The sequence below is a fragment of the Candoia aspera genome, chromosome 1 (genome assembly GCF_035149785.1).
Source record: "Candoia aspera isolate rCanAsp1 chromosome 1, rCanAsp1.hap2, whole genome shotgun sequence".
In the NCBI taxonomy this organism is placed as follows: Eukaryota; Metazoa; Chordata; class Lepidosauria; order Squamata; family Boidae; genus Candoia; species Candoia aspera.
In genome coordinates, this window is record NC_086153.1 from 284,762,737 (window position 1) to 284,785,780 (window position 23,044).

The 23,044-nt window shown below is 34.6% G+C and overlaps 1 protein-coding gene across 8 annotated transcripts in view; it reads left to right on the plus strand.

The window, feature by feature from the left end:
- Positions 1-23,044, plus strand: part of MEIS2 (Meis homeobox 2) — a 327,028-nt gene that overhangs the window by 44,547 nt on the left and 259,437 nt on the right. For 5 of the 8 annotated variants that reach the window (XR_010066905.1, XM_063289990.1, XM_063289989.1 and 2 more), the window contains exons 8-9: positions 9,656-9,757; positions 22,304-22,449. Coding sequence is in view for 7 of the 8 variants with exons in the window: in XM_063289990.1 (XP_063146060.1) it covers positions 9,656-9,757; positions 22,304-22,449 (248 nt within the window). In the remaining variant the exon portion in view is untranslated. The remainder of the gene's footprint in view (positions 1-9,655; positions 9,758-22,303; positions 22,450-23,044) is intronic. The other 3 variants (XM_063289993.1, XM_063289991.1, XM_063289992.1) reach the window with 1 other exon arrangement.

Below are 23,044 nucleotides of genomic sequence, written 5' to 3' on the forward strand. Positions count from 1 at the left end.
CTACAACTCTCAGCTTTAGAATGCTTTGCCAGCAATAGTAACTATTCAATGAACCTTAATATAGGGCAGAAGAAGTTGGTAATAGCATTATCCTTTATTTATTCCCGCAAAATTAAGTTTTAATATAGGTTGTTGGGATTTTTTTGTATTGGATCAGCAATGCTAATAACTTCTGGATTGTGTCAGTGTATACTCCCAACACTGATGAAGGGGATAAGGAATCATTTTGCTGCAGTGCATAAATAAATTTTGAATTGCTTTTTGTTTTACTGAAAGTTCATAATTTAGACAAATAGTGAACTTATACTTCAGACAACTTCTAATAACCCTGGCGGTTATAGTATATTTGAATAATGCTTTTAATAATAGTGAAAATATAACCAACATTTTGGTCACATAGGCAAAACATCCTATTGCATGTGTGACCATCTCTGTGACTGATGGTAATAGCCTGTGATTACCTATTTGATTATCAGCTGTTTCATTCCAGATTTGTGCCTAGAACACCGTCATCCTTCTTGGATAACCTTTTTCTAGGTTTTCAGAACTGAGAATAAATGACGTTTTATGCAGCACCTTGTTTTCAGTTTCTCTTCTGTGTTTGAAGAAGCCACATAAACATATGTTAAGAACTGTAGATACTAAATTGCCAAGCTTGGCACCTGCTGGAACTAAAATGCCAGTGCAAAACATGTGCTCAATTTAACAGTCCATAACCTTGCTTTTGAATATTGAAATCCTTACGCCAAGGAAAGCACGTAAGAAATCATACCAGTGAAATATAGATGGCTTTTAGAAATATACATGTTTATTGGCTTAAATTAGTTCAATAGAATGTATGAAATATGAAATGCAAAATTGTTGATTTTTTTCCCCTAATAAGTATATTTTGACTTTGTTTGCCATGACCATGGGGACACTGAGATGGCTGTAAGTATGAGCATCGGTCATAACTACCACTTGTTCAACATTGTCGTAAGTTTGAACGGTCATTGAATGAGTGGTTGCTAAATGAGGACCACCTATATTACTGAGTAGTGATGGGACAGAGATATGAAAAGTGACTGTTAACAACTCTTCTCAATTTTCTATTTTTCAAAAAGTGTTTGTAGTCTTTCAACTATTTTATGATTGAATTGTTTAAAATATGTGGGGTCTGTAATGCCTAAATAGAATTTTTATGTATAATTCTATGGAGACTAATATAAGCATTTGTAGGGGAAAAACCAATAAATTCTACTTTTAAAAATCAGGGAAGAATTTTTCTATTTAATCTCCCATATTGTTCTTCCCGCATTTAGTTTGGATCATAGATTTTTCTAGAAAACATGCCTCCCCCAAAAAGAAGTTGTTTCTAAATGTGAAGTGTTTATATATCTGAATGAAAATAAGGCATTGTTAACGGCAATTTTAAAGGTCATGTAAACTGTTTTTGGACAATTTTGATGTGTGCTGGAGATATATGTGAAAATAACTTTTCATGGAAGAAAAAAATGGCCTGAGGATAGAGGAATGCAGCTTTTCATAGGCATTAAGTTGGATCCAACAAAAGACGCTTCTATCATCTAGAAGCCCTTGATCCAGTGGAGCTTTTCTGCTGGCAGAAGAGAAAAGATGATCTTTGCCAATTCCTCTCCCTTTCAGTCCCATATGTTTTCTGAAAATCTGTTCAGAAGGGTTGGGGGAATTGATAATTGACACTAGAGAGGCTGCAGAGATAAGAGAAATCAGCAAAATCACCTCACTGCTTTCTACTAGTGGAAGTGTTCTAATTCTGCTCATGATACTCAAAGATTGCTGATGGACTAAAACACTGTAGCCAGCCCACTTGCACATGTACTTTCCCTTTGCAACTGATTAAGCATGTAAGAAGATGCCAGATACAGTTGATTCTGACTGAAACTATATAAACCAGCTTTCTCAACCTAGTTCTCTGTAGATATGTTAGGACTACAACATCAAGAATTTCCAGCAAGCATAGCTATCCCTATTGAGATTCTGTGGTCTAAACATCTGTACAGAACATCTGTATGAAAGCCTTTTATAAATAGTAAATTGGATAATTAAATGTGGTACTTGGGAACAAGCCTCAATATTTGAATGGTCTCATCAACTGCTTTAAAGCCAAAATAGAGATACTGTACTTAATGTATGATTTTACTAGAGATTATTTATTTCCATAACTCATGAGCGTCTGTAAGCAATGCATAGAGCATTCCACACATTGGCAAGAACCTGCTTGTGTAAAGACATATTATATTACAGACATACCTAGCAAGTTTTCTTTCTCTTGTTTTACATTGATACTACTGAACTACTTTAGAACAATATTCAGAGAGAGAGAGAGAGAGAGAAGCCCATAGTGTAGTCTGTAATCCAAAAAATTGTTCTTATTTATTAGCATTTATCATCTACTTTGTGTGGCTCTTTAAAAATATCACCGTGTTTGTGAGTTGCCTTCTTATATTATCGCATCCATAATGGTAATATATAGGCAACAACTGGCTGCCTTTTGGTCCTCAGTTATGCATTGCCTTTTTGTGGTCATAGGTGTTAAGAATACAGTTTGCGAGTATTCATGTTACTTTTTACTAAACAAAATGGTAGAAATACATAATTTCTGAAAAAGACAACCATTAACATTCTAATCCAAAAGACTGAACAGCTTTGAAGAACCAGGCAGGTCCTACACTTTCTTTTTTAACCTTAGTTCCACAATATGTCTGCATGCTTTAGTACTGATTTCTCAGCTAGTTGTGTCCCAGGAGACCTTATTGAGTGCTGAACTGCTCAGAGAGTTGTAGCTATATAAAATGGAGAAAAATGTAGTTTGTATGAATTGTTCTTTACCTTGGTTTGGGTTCAGAATGGCAGCTGCACTCCGACTTTGTGTGTGACAGCACAAAAGACAGCAAAAATGAAAAGCAAGTCAGCAAGTAAAGAGGCAATGATCAGCTAATACAGCTCCACATGGTCTGACTAATTTATGAGAAAAAACTGTTCTGTTCATTGGATCAGCACTCTGAGGAGGCAAGTGGAATTGTAGGAAGTTTTCATTGACTCTCTTGAGCAACTAAGGAAGGCACTAGAGATTCTTCTCAGTTTGAACTTTATCAGGGTCTACGCTTAATCAATAAGATATTGGAAAAAGAATTAATTACTAAAGCAGAATAAAACAGCTGCATTTTAAAGTAAGGATCTATCAATTCAGTAATCTTCCAGTTACAGGGTAGATGCCACGAGGATCATTTTGACTTCATGTAATGAGGAACTGAGGGAGTTTCCTCATAAACAGGGAATACACATTAGCCTATTTCAGTTATTTGTCATTAGTACAACTCATTTTCCCATTCTGAATTATAGTTTGTGTTTGATGTATTGTCAAATATACAGAATTCCCATATTCATGGGGCTAACGGCATTAATGTGGAAATTGTTATCACCATGAGAAAAAGTCTTAACCTTCCTGAGCCTTTTTATTCTAAAGGCTGTGGCCTGAGTGGTTTCATGCCGGACATACCTCTATTGTGCTCATTGTAAGGGTCAGGGACCTGCCTGTTGAAGAAGCAGTAATTTGAACACAGCCTGTAAATGTTTCATCTGTAATTTCCATAATGGTGAATTTCAAGGAGGGCTGAGAAGGGTTATGGGAGATGAATTAGGTTTTTAGTGAGCTCATTAGGAAGCCAAACAGAGTTTAGACAGCAAGGCGGTGAGTGTGGCCATAATCAGTTCTGCTCTCTTTGTTCCCTGCCTTCGGGACATTTTTTCAGAAACTTCATTGCAGGAGATGATGAGAATATAGTGCATAGAGGCAGAAATCTGATGGTTGACTTGTTGACTTGTAAACCTCTTAATTCATTTTATTTTGGGGGGGGGTCAATTTAATCTATTACTTCTTAAGGAAAATTAGCTGGATGCGCTATTCTGCACTATTCACCTTTTAAATTATGCTCATTTTGAAGATCTTGTTATGCCTGAATAAACATGAAATGACTTGGCATTTTCCCATAAGAGGCACACCCATTTTAACACCATTTATTTACCATTCCTGGAAATGTCTCATTAACTTCTGAGAATCTGTGTGCATGATATTTTAGGGCTACTGTAACACGCCTCTTGGCAGTCATAGAACGTATTTTGGTTAATACCTCATAATATCCATTTTTATTCTCAACATGAAGAGAGTTCTCTATAGAAAATTGATGCAGTTTGCTCAGCTAATTTTCGCGCTCATTCCAATTAATTTAACATGACCCAGATTTCCTTCCTCGGGCTCATCCTAATTAGTAAGGCAACACCTAGAACAAGTTCTGTTTAATAACATTGGAGAACACTAGTTGTGTGTGATTTTGATGCTAATAAAGATACTCACTAGTGGGACAGATATTTGATGTCAATTATGGTATGTAATTTAGAAGTCCCAATGTGCTGCAGAGAGTATAGGAAGGCTAGAAAATCACTATGGGGAAATAATAGTGTTTTTATGTCTTCCACAGCACCTAACTACCCTGTGGGACCAATTAGGGTGTGGGATTTTTTTTTTCTTGGTACAGCTAGATTGTCAACTAATTCTGTAATAATGAGTGAGAAATGCTTTTTAGGAGTTACAATCTCTAAAGCATCAAAAATAGTCCCAGGCCTAGTCTTCATTGAATGTTATCATATAACATGCCATAGAACAAAATCATGGCTTAAGTGAAAAAGAGGGTTCCTCCAGATCCTTAACTAAGGATTTATTTTTATTTTTGACAGCAATGCAAATCAGTTTCTGTACAAAAGAAAAAAAAAGAGTTGAGGTTTCCTTTATACTTTTAGAACATATTTCAGTTCAGTTGATTGCATATGAAAATTTAATGTTTCATCTAACTAGTTTTTATGCTGGAGCCTGATAAATAATGATACATATACAATAAACAGGCATAATTTTCAAATGCTTCACATCTTGTAAATTATTTTTAGAGAGTCATTGTTGCTAGTATTTTAATTGTCAGTGAAGAAAAGGAAAAGTTTAGGTTCCATGAATTGGATCATGACTTCTTATGAATATCAGGATTAGCTAAGGCTATTTAGTAGTTACTTGTTTTGTTTAAAAGCTTTAATAAGTATCTTTGTCTTCAGAGAAGGAGCTCTGTCTATACAAACACATATAACTGTGTTAAAGTTTGCAACCACTATAACGCACTGGAATTAAAACCCAGTATATTGGGTCTACATCAGGAGAAGGTTATTTATCAAGGTTGTAATAAAGGATGAGATTAATTAAACAAATTCGAACATTGAATCACAATACCAATACAGGGATTAAGGAAAGGACTGTAGAATCAGGAGAACTACTTCCCCATTCCCAAATTACTTATAGCTAGTATTCCATTGCTTGTTATAGTGATGGTATCATTAAAACAACTTCAGAATGAGATTGATACAACTCTGTACTACAGTATAGAGTCTGCAATGCGCATAGATACAACTCTATACTACAGTTCAGTCTATAATACGTTTTAGGGATTTTAAGGGGATTTATACCCAAAACTGTTTGAATGTTATTTTATTTATGTTTAATTTGCATTTCCAGCTAAAAGCTATTCAAATTGGCTTACTTAAATAATAAAATCAATTAGTTAAGAATGATTAGAAACAATAATAGCATAAAAATAAAGATGGAGGGAAAAGGAGATAAACTAACAGATAATACTCAGTAATAATTACAGTAGTGCAAAATAAGATTAGTAATATCTTTGATAAGTTGAAGGTTGCCAGGACAAAAGTTTTCAAGCTGGCATGAACTGCTCTTGCAAAGGAAGCCAAATGAAACTACTGTTCCTGTATTATTCAAGTAAAATCAATCGTTAAATAAACGTTAATTTCTAATATGTTTATATTTCCATAAATGAAGATAAGATTATGAAGCTCCCCATTTTAACTCAAACTTTGAATGCAATTTTAAATTCAGAAATCTGAAGTTTTGAAGCCTCTCACCAACTTTCATTAGAAATCAGTAAACACCCCTCCCTTCCTTCCTGTCTCGAAACTGGATGGAATTTATAGGTAAAATAGCCCCATATAAGGAGATAAAGTCTGCAAATGTCAGAAACATGAGCTTTTTGTTCTAGGTGCCTTTAACCATTTCTTTGAAGAATTGATTGAATAACTGAAGAAAATAGAGGTAGTACTAGCTAAAATAACTAGATGAGTTTAAAAGGGAGGTACAGTGTTTTTGTGGAAAGGGTTTCTTGAAATTTGGGCAAAAGGAATGCATCTGCTTCCCTCCCTCCCAAGTTTGTTTATGTGAAAATGTTATGCACAATATAATTGGTTCAGCAAAAATGTTCAGGATAGGTTCAGGGGCTCATAGCCAGTGGATCATTTTTGCTCTCAGCCCCACTTTTAGGTAGATATTTTCTGACTGAAATAAATGTAAGGTAAAGTCTCCTTTGAATCAAGCTCAACTCCAGGTAACTACATAGACACATCAGTGAAGTTTTTTAACAACAATATGGAAGTTTGCCACTGCCTTTTTCCAGGGTCCTTGTTTGACTTCCCATTCTCACCTACAGCCCTGGAATCCCTTGATGATGGTATCCGATGCAAGTACTAACTGTGCCTGATCCTGCTTAGTTTTAAACCCAAAGGTCAGTTAGGTGTAGGCATGAGCATGTAAAAATTTCTTATAGAAATACAATGAAGTTTCTCATCATTATAAAACCAATTTATCTTTACAACTCTAAAAATATATAAATATTTGCCAAACGCAGCCACGTTCTTTCAATTCTTAGCGGGTAACGTGGAACAGACTATAACACAAAACCTAGTTACAGTAGTGGCTATGCCCAGATTTTGACATAAAATCCAAACATTCCTGCCTGGCAAGCATTATAATAACAGAACAATCAGTGCTGCACTAATACTGCTATAAAGGGGACAGTGTGGGAAGACATGTCCCCTCATATCCATCCTTATGTCTCACAAGAATAGAAAGTTGAGTAAATTGAATCTTATGCTGTCTATCCATCGTAGTTCTGAAGGAAGGATTTTAAACTGGCTTATCATGAATGCTGCACAGTGTTTCGATACTGCAATACGAGTCAGATAGGAGGTAGGTGTGAAGCTGTTTTGAGTCCCCTGCTTACATAGTAATAATCCTTCATCTTGTAAATTCATATCCCAAATTAATAATTTAATTTTTGATAATGAACCTGATATGACAAAATTGACAGAAAAGACTAAGAATGAAGCTATTTCTCCAGTTTCTTCTCAAAAAAATTATATATTGCTAGAATTAATTGAGCTAAACCTACTTGTGTAAAAGTACATTTTGGCTGCAGATAAAAAGAAGAAAAGAAACCAAAGCAAGACTCTACAGAAGCAAGCCTTTCCTTCAGGTGTGGTGCCAAATTTGGACCACATCATGAGAACGTATTGAACAAATTTGGGCTGTTCAGTTCATGTCCTCTTCAGGAGCAAATTTGCAATTTCTGTAACATTCTCAGAAACTTTTATGATAGCCTTTGGTACAGGAAAATCTAAAGATGGTAGAATTTGCTTTGTGCCTTCCCAGAAGCCAATGCTTGGAAAACAGGCCATACATGGATCGAAGGAGGGCTTTGACTAGTGAGTTGATTAAATAAAAAAATAAATAGAAGTGATAAAATGTTGCAGATGCCTAATTTGTTATGTTAAATTGGAAGTTGACTCAGTGACCACATAGATAGACATTCTCCACAGTGATGCAAATTCCTGATTGCCCCCCAAATTTTACCATCCCTACGTGCAGCTCCATTCTTCCAAGCTAACTTTCATTCACCAACTACCAACTTTCCACATTTCCTAAAAGTCCCCAGATAAAGATTTCCATGCAATAGTAATATATAGCCACACACAGAGAATAGCTGACACTGAACAAATATAACACTTATAAATAAACTATGAGGAAGTAAATCATTACACCCTACCCCAGAGCCTGCTAAAAGAGCCATGCTTTCAGACCTGTATGAAAACCCAACAGGGTTGGAGTCATAGGAACTTCAGGTGCAGCTAAGAGAAGTTTTTTCCCCTTTTGTAGTAGGAGCAACTAAGTGAAGAAGAAAACCTCTAGTGCTGATTTGTTTAGTAATCTTTCAGAATAAGCTAGGAATTGGAAGCCCTCCTGGAGTAGTGCATAAGGACTAGAAGAGCAGAACATCTTAATGTTAAATAAGGAAATAAAAATTCCTAGCTGTAATTCAGGATTTGTTAAGGTAGCAACAAGAACATAAAAATATAAGCAGTACATCTAGTCCAGCAGTCTATTTTCACAGTGGCCAAGCAATGGCACAAAGAAGCCCGCTATTTGTCCAGCAGAACAAGCCAGGATTCTTAGTTTCCATGCAGTGCTAAAGAAATCAGAGCTAAACATTTCCTGTTTATCTGCTTGCACTGAGGAAAGATATGAAGCAGGAGTTATCAGTCAGTATTCTGTAGCATAATGTTTGTTATTAATAAGCCAGAATTTGCAGATATTGTGGGGTAATTTATATGTATAACAACCCATGTTTTTCTTGAACTTGGGGCCAATGTTATTTCCAATGGTGACTGCAGTGCTTCTACCCTGGTAGGTTAATAAAGCTTAGTTTTCTTGGTGTCCAGTTCCTAAATCTCAGGTGTGATGTATTTATATAAAAAAACCACAGATTACAAAAAAAATCACATTTTATAATGTCAGAATCTATTTTTTAAAAAATGTGTACTTTAAACTTTTTCAGTCTCATTAAGTTCAATTTGTATATATTTTTCAGCCACAAAATTGATAAGTGTGCCAAATTTGTACAGTATTTTTCTCTTTAAGACAATTACTAAAAGACAGACAAGATGAAATACTGGATGAACAGTGACTGAGCCTTAGTTTTTGTGAGAGTGAACTGTCCTGTGGGTGCTTGTGCATGTGTGAATTCATTGATGCTACAGTACTGGAGGAAAAGCAGATTAATCCTTTGTCGTTAATGCTATTTCCTCCAGTATAATTTTCCAGGTTCTTATGTATCTTTATGTATGTATGTATGTATATATGTATGTGTGTAAAATTGAAAAAGCAAAAGCAATGTGGCATGACTTCTGATTTCAGTTTTCTCACAGTCTTGTCAAGTTTGTTAGGAATCAGGTATCTTCAGTACTTACTGGGAATTTGATCTACTTGCACATTACATGGAAAAAATACTATTTATATAACCTTGTTATATATATAACAAGGCAATATAACCTTTGTGATCAAACTAAAATAATAAATACAAAAATAATTGAATTTCTATAATAAATGGGGCATGTATTTGTTACCTATGATAAATTTTCCCATTCCTATTAAAATGCATTAGATTTTATATTTGCTATTTATAGTCTGTGACTATATTAAATGTAAAGGTTTATTATGTGTATATTGTTAATTGTATCAAACATACATTGGTGTTTTAATATGAGGATCCATTTTCCATGTAACAGCTCAAACATTCAAATTCAGTGAAGTAGTTACTGTCTTCTCTTCCATTGGCTTTAGCAGATTTTGAATAACAATGTACTTCCTAAATCAGAACAATAACTTATTTAAAGTAAAAAGGTTTAAATTAAACCTGCAAAAAAAGTGTCAGTTTTCCAACTTAACCCTTCACATTCTGGCATTTTCCAGACTGCCAGCCAAATGAACACTTTAGGAGGAGGTGTTTAAATATGTCTGCAGCACCCAGAGAGTTAATCCACCCCATTGTGCATAGGTGTTGGAGCTCTTATGGTATGTAAGCTCATACAAAATTCAGAGTTATTTTGTATTCTCCTTTAACATATACATTTTCCCAATATACAACTTCTGAAAATTTAGTTCTCTTATTGGCGTTGTTAGATATGCATATATGAACAGCTGGTAATGAAAGGGGATTGGGACACATGTGGAACCCCCAGCCTCTCCAATATCCCACTACTAATCTGACTCTTAGTTATGATTAATATTCTATATTAGTTATATTAATTGTTAATGTTATAATTAATATGTTGATTATATATTAAGCATTACAAATATTGCAGATTTTAAGGAAGTGAATTCCTAGAAAATGAGTCACTAGAGATGGGATGGCCAAAGTGGGAAAGAGGCATTATTTCATAATTAAAATTAAATAATTGAAGGAAGCTGGGTAGCCTTATTTAGGCTCAAAGATCATGGGCCTATACTATACTCTGTACTGTACACTTAAGTAGTGACATCTAGCACCAAAAAAAAAATAAAGCCGGTGCGCAAAGCTGTTATGACTAAAGAGAACATTTACAGGTGCTACTGATCAGGTCCTCATGCTGGAGAGAAGCAAGGCTGTTCAGGCTTAGGTTTGCAGGTCCCTACAAGAAAACTGTTATAATTGCTTCAGCCAGTACTTGCAGCTTGGCAGTTACTGCATGGCTGCTGGTCAATGGAATACTTTTAAGATACATCTATTACTAGGAGCAAATTGCCGATACTGGGAGCTGGTAGAGCTACACATCCATCCATCTATGCCTTTCATACATCTAATGTTCATAAATTGACAATACAACCATATATATATATATAACAAATGCATATTTAAATGTATTGTCTATATTTAAAAAAATTATGTGATATCCATTGTAATAATTTCAGAGCAGTGGAAGAGTGGCCTCTTACATTATATTTTGGTACTCGTATCAACACCTTTAGGTTCATTGTAGTTGGTTTTATTTCTCTAAGAAGAAACTGTTGGATATTACTCTATGCTTCAAGTATAATACTATATAGCAGAAGCCTTTTTCCTGCATTACTTAAGCAGTTTATTTCAGGTTTGCAGCACATGCTTTCAATTATATGTATATTATGCTTTCAGACAATAGAAAGGTTCACCAGTATCTCAGTAACTGAAAGCTAAACACATATGCCCCCCCCCCACATTTATTGCTCATATGCAATATAACCATACTGCAGCAAATTAAGTTGCTACAATTGATACTTCTGCTCTTATAATTAAACATACTTCCTGGCCTACTGCAGATGTTCCCCAGCTATTTTGCTGCTGTTACAGTATACTATTAACAGATGGATTGTTACATATTGTGGTATTAAACAAAATCTTAACGTGTATAAATATTTTTTACAAAACATCAAAAAGTGCTTTGAAAATTGAATACACATATTTAATTTCAGGTACTATTGTTTTTCTAAAAGTGGCTTCAAATGTTCTTACATGCCATTTTTAGATGGTTAAAATTTTATATCTCAGTAATAAAACCTTAAAACTGAGGTTTCTAATGAGAATATTAATATATGCTGGTACTGCTGTGCTAGATAATATTGTAACTAAGATAGTTATTATATATAGAAGGTAATGTAATGCAATTGTTAACTACATGTTTAACAATGCTTTCAGTTATAAACTAGTCTTTATTAAAATGTTCCATTATTTGATTCTGTAGTGCAGCATTATTCACTTTTAAGACAGAAGTTTCACTGGCTTGGAATTCATTGATTTTCAGTTTCAAGGTATCTGGAGCATTTTACATTGGGGGAGCCTGCTGTAGTAATTATAAGAGAGGTCAAAAACAAGTTTTTCTTTATTTTTAAATTAAAATAAAATAAAATGTATTTCTTTTTTACCTACTGAAGATGAAGATACATGTTTTTAATGGAACTGTGCAAGTATAATTATTAAATACTATTCATGTATTTTAAAAATGCATGTAACTACTTTGAATTGGAATAATAATGCCAAAGTGTAAAGAGTCAAGTATCTTTTCAAAACGCTAAGCATGAAGTATTAGGGGGTCAACATTAATAGCTGTACTGAGCACAAAGTACTATTTGCAGGGTGTCCATAGGGAGGGTCAAAAAAGTCAAGATGGCAGCCAGTGTGCCCTCTGATATGCCATGTGTGGAAAAAAATTGTTTTGTGCAATTGTACTCAAATCAACTGCAAATTTGTGTGCCACAATATGAGTATATGAGTAAATTGAAAGTCTATGTAATCACAACATGCTAAAATGTTGACATATTTCTTAGTTAAATTTTAGAAACTAGGAAGTAATAGTCACATAATACTCTTAAAAATTATGTCTTCAAGTCATTTTTGACTCCTGGCAACTGCCCCCTGCAGTTTTCTTGGCACAGTTTTTCATAAGTGGCTTGCCATTGCCTTCTCCTTAGGGCTGGGAGAAATGACTGCCTCAAAATCACACAACTCACTTTGTGCCTTAGACAGGACAGTCTCACAGTGTCCTAGTTCCTAGCCTAACTCTCTACACCAAACTGACTTTATACATACATGCTTACAGATTATAATATAAACTTATTAGTCATTGATAACTGATAACAGTATTTAAAATTGTTTCTTTCTTTTTGGAATTTGATATTATAATGAAAGAAAAATGAAAGAAGCGTTACACAATAAACATTTACTGTATATGGCCCCCTCGTTTTCATTTTTCCCATACTTTCCATCTTCTCTGGATATATTCTGAACATTTAAGTTTTAATTATTATTAAAATTTGAATGTTTTATAAAGTTGACAACAATCATGGACCTTGTGCAGCCTGAAATTCAACAGACATTAAATCTTTTTCGGAGGGATGTGTCTCCTCATGCGCAGGACACTCTGGAGTCGTGCCTGGTGTGTCTCTGGCTGGGCCCAATCTTGAGCAGGTGGGTGTAACTACAAGTCTGGGAGAGGACTGCCTGCCCACTGTCCTGGGTGAAAAGCATCTCCCGCAGGAATTCCCACTCAGTCTGTGCCACAAGTCCATCAAGTGACCCTTCTGTAGTTAAGCCAAGGCAACAGTTGCGAGCCTGGAGTTTTGTGGTGCCTACATTTATTATTATTATTTTGGGGTAACTTAATTTTGTGTATGCCCAACTTTTTACTGTGTGCACAGGTTGAAGAGTAGTGTGTGTGCACACATGAGCATTTTAGAGGGAACATAGATGGCAGTTCCAACTGTGGTTGAAACTGCCTCTTTTTACATATGTTGCATGTATGACATGTAAAAAATGGGTGGGGCTCTGATCACACAAATTGCAGCCACTATTTTGACATTTTTGACCCCAACTCCCCTGCAGATGCCTCTCTTATTTGCACCTTTTCTATTTGTGCTGTAAACCTAAAGAAATCTGCATTCAATAATAAAAGCTGTCACAAGTTCAAAACTAAGGCTAAGTTCCAAAGAGAATTTGTGGATGAGTGTTTAAACAAACAAACAAACAAACAGCTGACTTTCATTGTATAGTATATCACAAATTGCTGTTGTATAGATGATGCTGAGTTTCAAAAATGTATTTGCTACAAGGGAGATGAGCAGCTGCTCTTTACTGTAAGAAACAGGCATCCTAAACTTCCTGAATGTAGTGAACTTATTACATGGTTTAAGTTTAGAACCTAGAAGCAGGTACTAAGACCATTAGAACCAAAAGTCATTGTAGAGTTAAGTATTGGGCACAAATCTTAACTGCAAATCTAAATAGTTCTGTTTAAAATCTAAACTGTATCTTGATACTCTGCAGTTATACAGAAAATCATCTTCAGTTTTTTATTAAAAAGTCTTATAAAGATTTTTTTTAAAACTACAGGTTTTTAACTAATTCTGTTTAATTCTTCACTGAAATTTTGGCTGTAGTTTTTTCTTACTAAAATAGTTAAAGGATATGTTGGTTCACAGAAAGCTATTAGGAAGAACTAGACTATGAAATCTTTGTAAAAATAAGTAGATACTTACAAGAAGGTAATTACATTGAATACAGCCGTGCCTCAGTAAGTGCAAATGGTTGGTGACTTATCTTTAGATAAAAGAATATAGTTTAAATTGTATTTTGATGAAAAACAGTAGACTGCTATGCTATGAAAAAGTGTAACATTTACATTGATAATTGTTCAAATTGATAAAACATTAGCAAGCTGTTTTAAAGTGCAGTCCTCATAATCCATTGCCATTGGTTATTTGGGATAGGGCAAATGGAAATTAAAGTCGAAAACATTTGGAGGGCATAAGGTTGCCCACCCTTGCTATATAACATTAGCCTGGCTACCAAAAATATATCAGATTTGTGCTAAACTGTTGCATAATAAGCAGAGACAGGAATATTTTTGTACTAGAATTTCACTTAAAGTATAATGAAGCATGATAAGCCACAGGAACTGAATGTTTCCATTTTACCTGTTATTTCCTACCTTACTTGTATTACCTTGTTCATGGTCAGGCTCTGAGTTTATTCTATTTAAAAGAAATGCAGTTCTGAATGAATATGAGTTATATTTAAATAGGCAGCATTAGACTCTGGTAACATACAGTTTCTAAAATAATTTTAAAATATCTGTACTTTATACATTCTAAAATGTTATTAGGTTAAATTTTCTAAAGAATTTAACTCTACGATTTGGAGACATTCTGCACAAAGCTTTATGGATTTTAGTAATCTGATCTCTTCGATTTCCTCCTTTTGGTCTTTCTCTTCGTGTTGCAGCAAGAATAATGATAGTATCTGTCACATTCTTCGGATGACTTAAGATAGCTGTGTTCTGGGTTGGGGGCTGAAAATTATGAACTCTGCTTCTAGAAACATGACACGGGGGGTGGTGAACTATATTTTAAAAAGCTTTAGCGTTAGATAGTGCACTGCAAACAGTTAAACTTGAAAGATGGAACTTAAGTAGGGCTTTGTCTTCACTATTTCTTAATAATATCTTAGAATTAGCTAGGGTTAAGGGCAGCTGAGAGCTCTCTAAAATGAATTATCGGAATCCTCAGGTGAGTTAATTATGAGATATTGTAAAGAACTTTAAAACAGCACCTATACATTTACTTGTGTACTTTACAGAGATATTGGTGCTTTAGTAAGTTTAAATTGTTATTTCATAAACTAAGCAAATAGCAAGTATGTTTAAAAAAAAAACATTTTATTTTTCAATTATTTTTCCCTGCCCTGGATAACTAGATTTAATCTTTTGGCAGTTTCTTTGTGGATTTGGAATAAAAATATATCAAGGGAAAAAATATTTAACTAAAGATGGTACTAAAAACAAGTTTTTTCACAACATGTGGGTGTGTCTTGTTAAGATACAGTACTGTATGCCTACAATATTCATATAGAAGATACAGATATAGATATAGGTATCTATCCCCACGTGGGGGAGATGGGCGGTGATAAAAATATGATAAATAATAAATAAATAGATACCCCTTTTTCAAAGCAATTTCTCACATATTAGATTTCATCATTAATGTCTAATTGAAGAACTCTAAAAAAATCTTAATCATTACATATTAATTGCATAATATTAAATAAATGTGAATAAGTGTATTCCAGCAATATTACTAAACCTATCATGATGACTCGTTAACTAAATTATTTATTATACTATTAACTAACTTGCAAGTAATAGACAGAAAAATAGGTCTGCCTTTACATAAGTGTCCATCTGTCTGCTTTTACAGTTTTTGTCTTCAGTCAGTGGGTGAATTGGTTTTAATCCAAACAGCAGCCTGATTTTTTCCCCCAACATGTACTTTTTTTCATCTTGTTTATTGGTGGGGAGGAGGGATTTTCTTGACAATAGCTAGGTCTTAATAGGTCTTTAAGAAATATCTCTATGACCACATTAGATAAAACGTAAGTGGCAGAAAAATCTCCATGGATAATTCTGGGTTAGTTAGTAGATTGTTACCATCTCAGCGTTGCTGAAATCTCTAATCTCAGGTCAGCACGAAGCAGCAGTGGATACAATCCTGTTGCCTGATGCAGCATGAATGAAAATGCTTTCTGTCAGAGACATGTGGTCTCTTCAGTCCAGAGCCTGTGTAAATCCTGTGTAAATAGAAGGAGGCTAACAAAGGATGAGCCCCTGCAGCTCAGAGCATTTGGAGCCATTTGGGGGCTGAATTTGCTAAATGCTGCTTATACCGCCTGAAAAGTTGAAGAGAAAGGAGTTTAAATTCCCTTCTTTTTTCTCTTTCTACTCATACCCTGGGGGGAGGGTGTTCAAGGCCAGAAAAACTTGAGGTAAGACTATGAAGACTGTTTTTCAGTGCTCTTTTGAATGTGGAAAAGGTGGCCTGTGTCACTGTCCCTTCTCTAATATCGGAAAACCCACAGTTTGTAAATGTTGCATGTGAAGTATTTCATTTTCCCTTTAGTCTATGAACTACACAGCATAAAACAGATTTTTTTTTTCCAATTGAACATGTATAGACAGGAAGCATAGGTGGCTAGTAAAAGATCCCAATAATTAGCAGATTTGTTTGATCTTCAGTAATAGAACTTTACAGAGGGAAAGTACCTCTTAAGAACATTGATAAGCAAAAATGGGAATCCAGAACTTAATGAACCTCATAAAGAACCTCATAATCCAGAACCTCATAATCTTCTGCAAGGATAATTATTGCACAAATATATGCTCATATTTTCAGATGACCTTTCTTAGCTGTATGTATAGTTCCCTGAGATCTATGGGAAAATGGAAAAAACAGATATCCAGTAGATACTGAGGTTTTTTTTGTTTTGTCTAAGCAGTATAAATTGCAACATATTTTGAACAATTATTCTTAATTGGAGTATCTAAGGAAAAAACTCACACTATAGTATCTTAACTGATAATTTATATAATAAGCTACTAATTGATGTAACTCTTGGAGTGGTAACATTGAATAGCATCATGGATGACAGACCATGTATTAGAAATACTGTTCGGGCCTTTTTAATGAAATGAGTGTGTTAAATCCACCTAATGTAACCCAGTTGCAATTTCTTTTATTTCCATAGTTTAAGCACACAGGCATGCAGAAGGCCTGCTGATGGAATGAACACTGAAAGACCTTTAGAATGGTATATGGAAATAATACCACCACATCTTGTTTCTTATTAATTCTGCCCTAATAATGAAGTACTGCTGCATTTGGTGAGAATGCTTGTGACATAGCAGCACTGGCTGCAGTTTTATATGAGACTGCTGGCCTCTGGCAGCTCATAATAGCAACTGTTATGACATTGTGCTGGAGCAAAAGTTGTTATACTCCCATTATGACATTTATTATCTAGGATATCCATGATCAGAATCAAGTGTAAGGCTGCAAAACATGAGCCTGTTATTTCTTATTGGAAATAGAAAAAGGGCTAGCAAAATTCCACATGTATTCTTACCAAATATGCATTTTGCAGAAGTAGCTTGTTCCAGAGTTGGATTATTTCCTTATTCATTTCCTGAAATAAACAATCCAAAAAGAACATTAATTTACAAATATTACAAATATTAGAGATCCTAGGAATCAGTGCAGACTGTGGAAATGGTACTTCTGTGTGGCAACTACAAGTCCCCATTTTGGATTATCCCACAGAATTTTTTGGGAAAGTTACTGAAAATTAATTTCCAGTTTATAACCTTCCTCTTAGAATTATTCTGTGAATGGCAGTGACCACAGTACTGTTTATCCTGAAAAGATTATAGGTCTAAATAATATGCTAAGTAAAATGCTCATCTAAATAATTAACACTGTATTCCTTTTGTATCTATTCAAAAGTAAGTTCCACTTACTTAAAAAGGATTTAAATACTTTTTAAAGTCTTAATCAAGTTGAGCTTGACTCCTGGTAACTTTATGGACATATCCATGTAATTTTCTTGACAACAATAGGAAAATGTTTTGCCATAACTTTTCTCTGGTATCCTTTTTTTTAAAATAAACTTCCTAGTGTAGTTTGCATAGGAGTGATGAAACTTATTTGCCTTTTTATTTCAAAACTGTGCTTCTGCAATAAAGACATGAACCTGTTTTCTTCCTTTTTCTTAACTTTTTAAGCAAACTGCATTATGTTTAAAATAATGTGCTCTTGTAATTACAAACAAATGCCTGTGGTTTCTTCTGTTCTGTGTAAAGTTTAGATAGCAGCTGGGTTTACATCGCAATGATGAAAGTCTAATTATAAGGTTGAAATGCAGTTTTTTTGAACTGCACTTAATATTATCTTCCCAAGAGTGTTGGACAGAAGTAGTACTTGTTCAGAGTTCAGATATGTGTTGTTACTGTTATTTTTACAATTTTATTTGTCACCTTTTCTGTTCATCCCTGGAATTCTGATCTATTTTAAGACTTCTATTAGTATAGCAGACCACCAATTCAGTAGAATCATTTGCTGAAATCTGCGTCACAGTCTAATTCAAAATTACTCATAGGCCAAAAGCGCAGAGCAACTTGACACTTTTCTTTTACCCATTCCAAACTAACCAAAGTGGTATACAAAATATATAGGCATAATTCACCAAATTTAAAAAGGCTATATTTACAACACATCCGAACTTGTAATTCTTTAAGAAATTCCACACAAGCAGAAAATAAAAAATAAAAATCAGTTATGCCACTGTAGTCATATTGTTCCTTCTACCAAATATGTAAGTAAACAGTTATTCAGAAATCACCAACTATATAGGGTGAAGAATAGCTTAAACTGGCTACAGCTTTCTTGGAACATCAGAGGCAATTAGAACTGAGGTCTTTAAGAAAAATGATATGATGTGAAAATGTCTTTTTATAGTATATATTCTCTTTGAACACAGAATGAAACAGAGAGAACCAAAGGGAAATAGTGCTGCAAAGAACAGCATTAAATACAACTGCTCTATACTGTCCCTGGGGGGAAGTACACTGTATAACACAACAGTGGTTGAGATCTAGGGGAACATTGACAGCATTGTGTGTTGCTGCTCGGGAGGTGGTGATGCAAAATAGGAAACATTAAATGCAACATAGAGGAAAACCTTCTGGGGGCATGGATAATCCACTCCTAGAATATTTCTGAGGTCCGTGAATGTTGCAAGTGTATGAACGTCTTTCTAGAAATGAAAGTTCTCTCTCTTTCTCACACACATGCATGTGCACACATGTAGGTGCATGCACACGAGCATAAACTCATAAACCTATCCTGTTTGGGAATGCTTTTATCAGTGCCTTCGGAGATTCATGTTTTATGTGTTCCATTTTTCCCAGTTTAATTCTTTTAAATTAGGAGTGGGACGTATATAATGTATAGAACTAATCTGTTTTACAACATTCTGTAAAAATGTTAGTTTCCTTTTAAGTCTTAGAACTTTGTATATGCAAAGATAATATTCAGCAACTCAGAGAGACTCAGACATAAATACTATGTAGTTCAAAAGGCAATGAGTGTCAGGCATAAGATTTTTCAACCTTCCTGGTATTCAGTAAAAAGACTGGGTCAAGTAAACATTCAGTTTGTAATATTTCACTGTATCAAACATTGAATACCTCAGGTTTTTGTTTGTTTCATTGCTTGTTTTGTTTTTTTGTTTTTTGCCTTTGGTTAGTAAGGAAAGTTTGCTTAATATGATTTATTGAAAGAGGTATATATGTTTTTTCATAATATTTTACAGTTTCATCAACTTTGGTTTTGATGTCGTCTAAATTCCACTTTTGAACTTGTTATAAGATGTAGCTCCAGTGATTAATTCTAATTTTTAATGGAGTCTAAAATCCAAGTATTCTGATAAGTATTTCTTCATTTATAATGCATCTGTCAGATTTAAGCTTTACAAGTAATTTAAAATGTGACTGTCCCTATTAAAAATCAGTTAAAAATCAGTTATTGATGACTTACAGAATTTTAATTGGTTTTGTTTCCAATATCTAATTTTGTTCTTCAATTTTGTGTATGTTGAGTTAGAGTCATTACTGGCAATTAATATCTAATGGTTTATAGTGTAGAAAAGTAAACTTTAGCCAAAGTTTAACTGGAGGAATCTGAATCAGACTGTGTAATCACCTCTTAATAATGATTTTAAAATTAAAATACCATCCTGATGCTTTTGAAGGTCCAAATTTTGCTGTACATAGAAAGCACCACCAAAATGTCCCTGAATGCACACATACATAACCATTGGCCTAGAGAGAAACAGCGTCTGTGTTCATTCTCATAATTTTGAAGTGTTTTTATGCCTGTCTGAGAAAAGGAGACAGATTGAAGGAAGTATTCTTTTCTATCTGCAGCCATTATCTGCATGTATACATAGATTTTAGAGAAGAAGACAAAGATATCTTTATCTAGACAATGGATAAGCCTACTGATTTCCAACTTTCACTTTTGCCTTAGATTGTATTTGCCCCTCCATCTCTGGGTACTGTTTTTCAAAATTGCCTGAGGCTACAGTACAGCACCTCAGATCCCCAAGGCCCATTGCCTGGCTCCTAATAGCCACTCTCCATCTGTGTCATATGAACAGCTGATGAGATAGCTCCAGTCTCTGTATTTTGGGAGCACATCCACCCAGGTTAAAATGCTGGGGTTGCCAAGGAGCAGTCAGAAGCCATTAATGTTGTGAAAATTTGCCTTGCAGCACTTCCTTGGCATAGTGGAATTGGTATGACTGTAAAAGGATTTATGCTTATGGACACATAGATGTAGGCTGGTGGGCTACTAGGAAAAAAAATCTTCTAAAATAGTATTTTTCCAAAGTGGATAGCTCAGGATGTTCTGATGTCTTTTCCTTGGATTGCTCTTCAACCTTTCTATTTACTTTTATTTGCCATAAGTCAAAAAAGAAAAAGAAAAAAAAGAAAAAGAAAAGTGAGTCCCCTTTGGCAGATGGAAGGGAACTACTCAGCCTTGGGGCAGGGTGGTTGTAACGAAATGGCCTGTCATTCTTTAAATAGTGAGGACCATCTTTTCTATGTGATGGAAAGTATCATACTGCAGTGAAAATGGAAATGTCAATAAAATTAATCTTCCAGCTCTTTGCTCAGGATGTTTTGTTTCTCTTCTCAAAGAGGGTTAGGTGGTTGCAAACCTTGTGCATTTGTATGTGTATGTGTGTGCTTAAGCCATACCAAAGAGAAGGTGTGTGGGAAGTACAGATAAACGAGAAATAAAAATTAAAGTTTTGAGGTAAACAGTCTGTGTAACTGTAATGTGTTTATTTTAGCAGCACTAAAGAACTAGAAGGGGCTATAGGAATTAGTTTGTGGGTCTATAGCATTCCTCAGGAAGCTATGAAGCGTCTGACTCAGGCTACATTGAGCACAGAGTTTATTGTTTTAGGCTTTCTTGGACAAGGTTTTTACTTAGCATGGGATTTATGGCATTTACTGCTAATGAATGTCTATTCTTAAATTACAAAAACCACCGTCTCAGTGCAATTCCCAGATGTCCTTCCAGGACCTCAGCTTCTTAAACACCAGCAGGGAGCATAAACTCTCCACTTCTCTGTTTTCCTCTTTCGTGTGGCTCTGGGCTAATGATGTGTAAGGAAAACACAGCAATCTATAAAGTCTCAGTGCTGTCCCAGTATTCTTCATTTATTTTGCATTTGATTATGCCACAAGTCGGATCTTGTTTCTTCCCTTTTTTTAAGTTATTAGTTCAAATATTAATGTAGGAATATGGCATATATTGCTGCTCTTGATTGATGCCTTCCCAAAAACAGGAAGACGTGCTCGTATGAATTTTAAGAAAGTAGGGGTCCTGCAATGCCTTGCCAGAAGAGTTTTTCAGATACATAATTTAGATGCCCTCCAGGCATGCTTTCAAGGCATTTTTGCTGGAGGGCAAGAAAAAATAACTATGACTGTTAAAAGTAAATGATTTTTTGCTAATGCACAATTAATGCTAGGAAAAACCACTGAAGAGAAAGATGTTGATGGGAAGTTCTGATTAAGTGAGCACCCTAGCTTGATGTACATCCTTTTTAAAAAAATAAAATAAGATAAAGATCATTGATGCAGACACAAAGGTTTTCATGTCTTGCAAAAACTGTTCACGATCATGCTAGATATGTTTGTGTTTGTGGACTTGCGTGTATAAGCTTACATGCATGCATGGTTTATAGGAAGATGAGAGCAGATAGGGAAAGGATGAGCTGATAATATGTTACATCCATTGAACAGTGAAACATTTATTGTCACTTATGTAGAGGGTTCAAAATATATAGACCACAGAACATTTAACTTGATGGTTGCAAGGAATGCATTTACAGTAAATAGGTTTTCTTGTAGTAGATTTTCTCACATTGCATCCTATGGCTGACAAAGGAGATATTGCACCATGTGAAATACACATCTATAATTGAATTAATGGTTTGTGCATGTGTGCAGCATAAAATTAATATTTGGATGGACAATGATTTCTAACTTTTTGTATCTGTATCAACGATCATATTTAATAAGTCATTAAAAATACTGGGTATCTTCATATATGAATGACAGTTCATTAATGCTTCAGTAATTAATCTGATTAATCAGATGGGTTTACAATGGTTGTTTATTCTCTTTGTCCCACTTTTTTTTCTTTTAGGGGATGGTTTAGACAACAGTGTAGCTTCTCCTGGCACAGGTGATGATGATGATCCAGACAAGGATAAAAAGCGTCAAAAGAAAAGAGGAATTTTTCCCAAAGTAGCAACAAATATCATGAGAGCATGGCTTTTCCAACATCTCACAGTAAGTGGAATTTTTAAAGATTTATTTTGAACAAATCTTACATTTAATTTTCTTTTCAGAAACTGTAAGTGTATTTACTTATTATTTTAATATAGTAAAACTTGCTTTTGCCATTGGTCCTGGGGATCTCATGGAAGTGTGGAGCTTGTTAAATGGTTGCATTGTGTATAAGTTCAGAATGCACTCTCTCCTGTCTTTTTGTTATTATATAGTTTTTAACTGTTTTTATTGTACAGGTAGTCCTTGTTTAGTGACCATATTTGGGACTGGCAACTCCATTGTTAAGCAAAGCAATTGCTAAGTGAGACATCACGATTTTACAATTGTACTTCAGCTTTCCTTTGCTTCACAGACTTGCAAACGTTGTAAATATGAGGATTGGTTGCAAAGTTACTTTTTCATCACTGTTTTAACTGTGAATGGTTGCTAAATGAGGCAGTTGCCAAACAAGAATTACCTATAGTTTAATGGTTTCATTTAATTATGTTGTTAAGCTTTGTGTTTTAATTGTGGGTGCCACTCAGAGTCACAAGCATAAGATGGGAGGCCATATAAATTCAATAAATAAAATAGAATAAAATGTGTTAGGGTACTG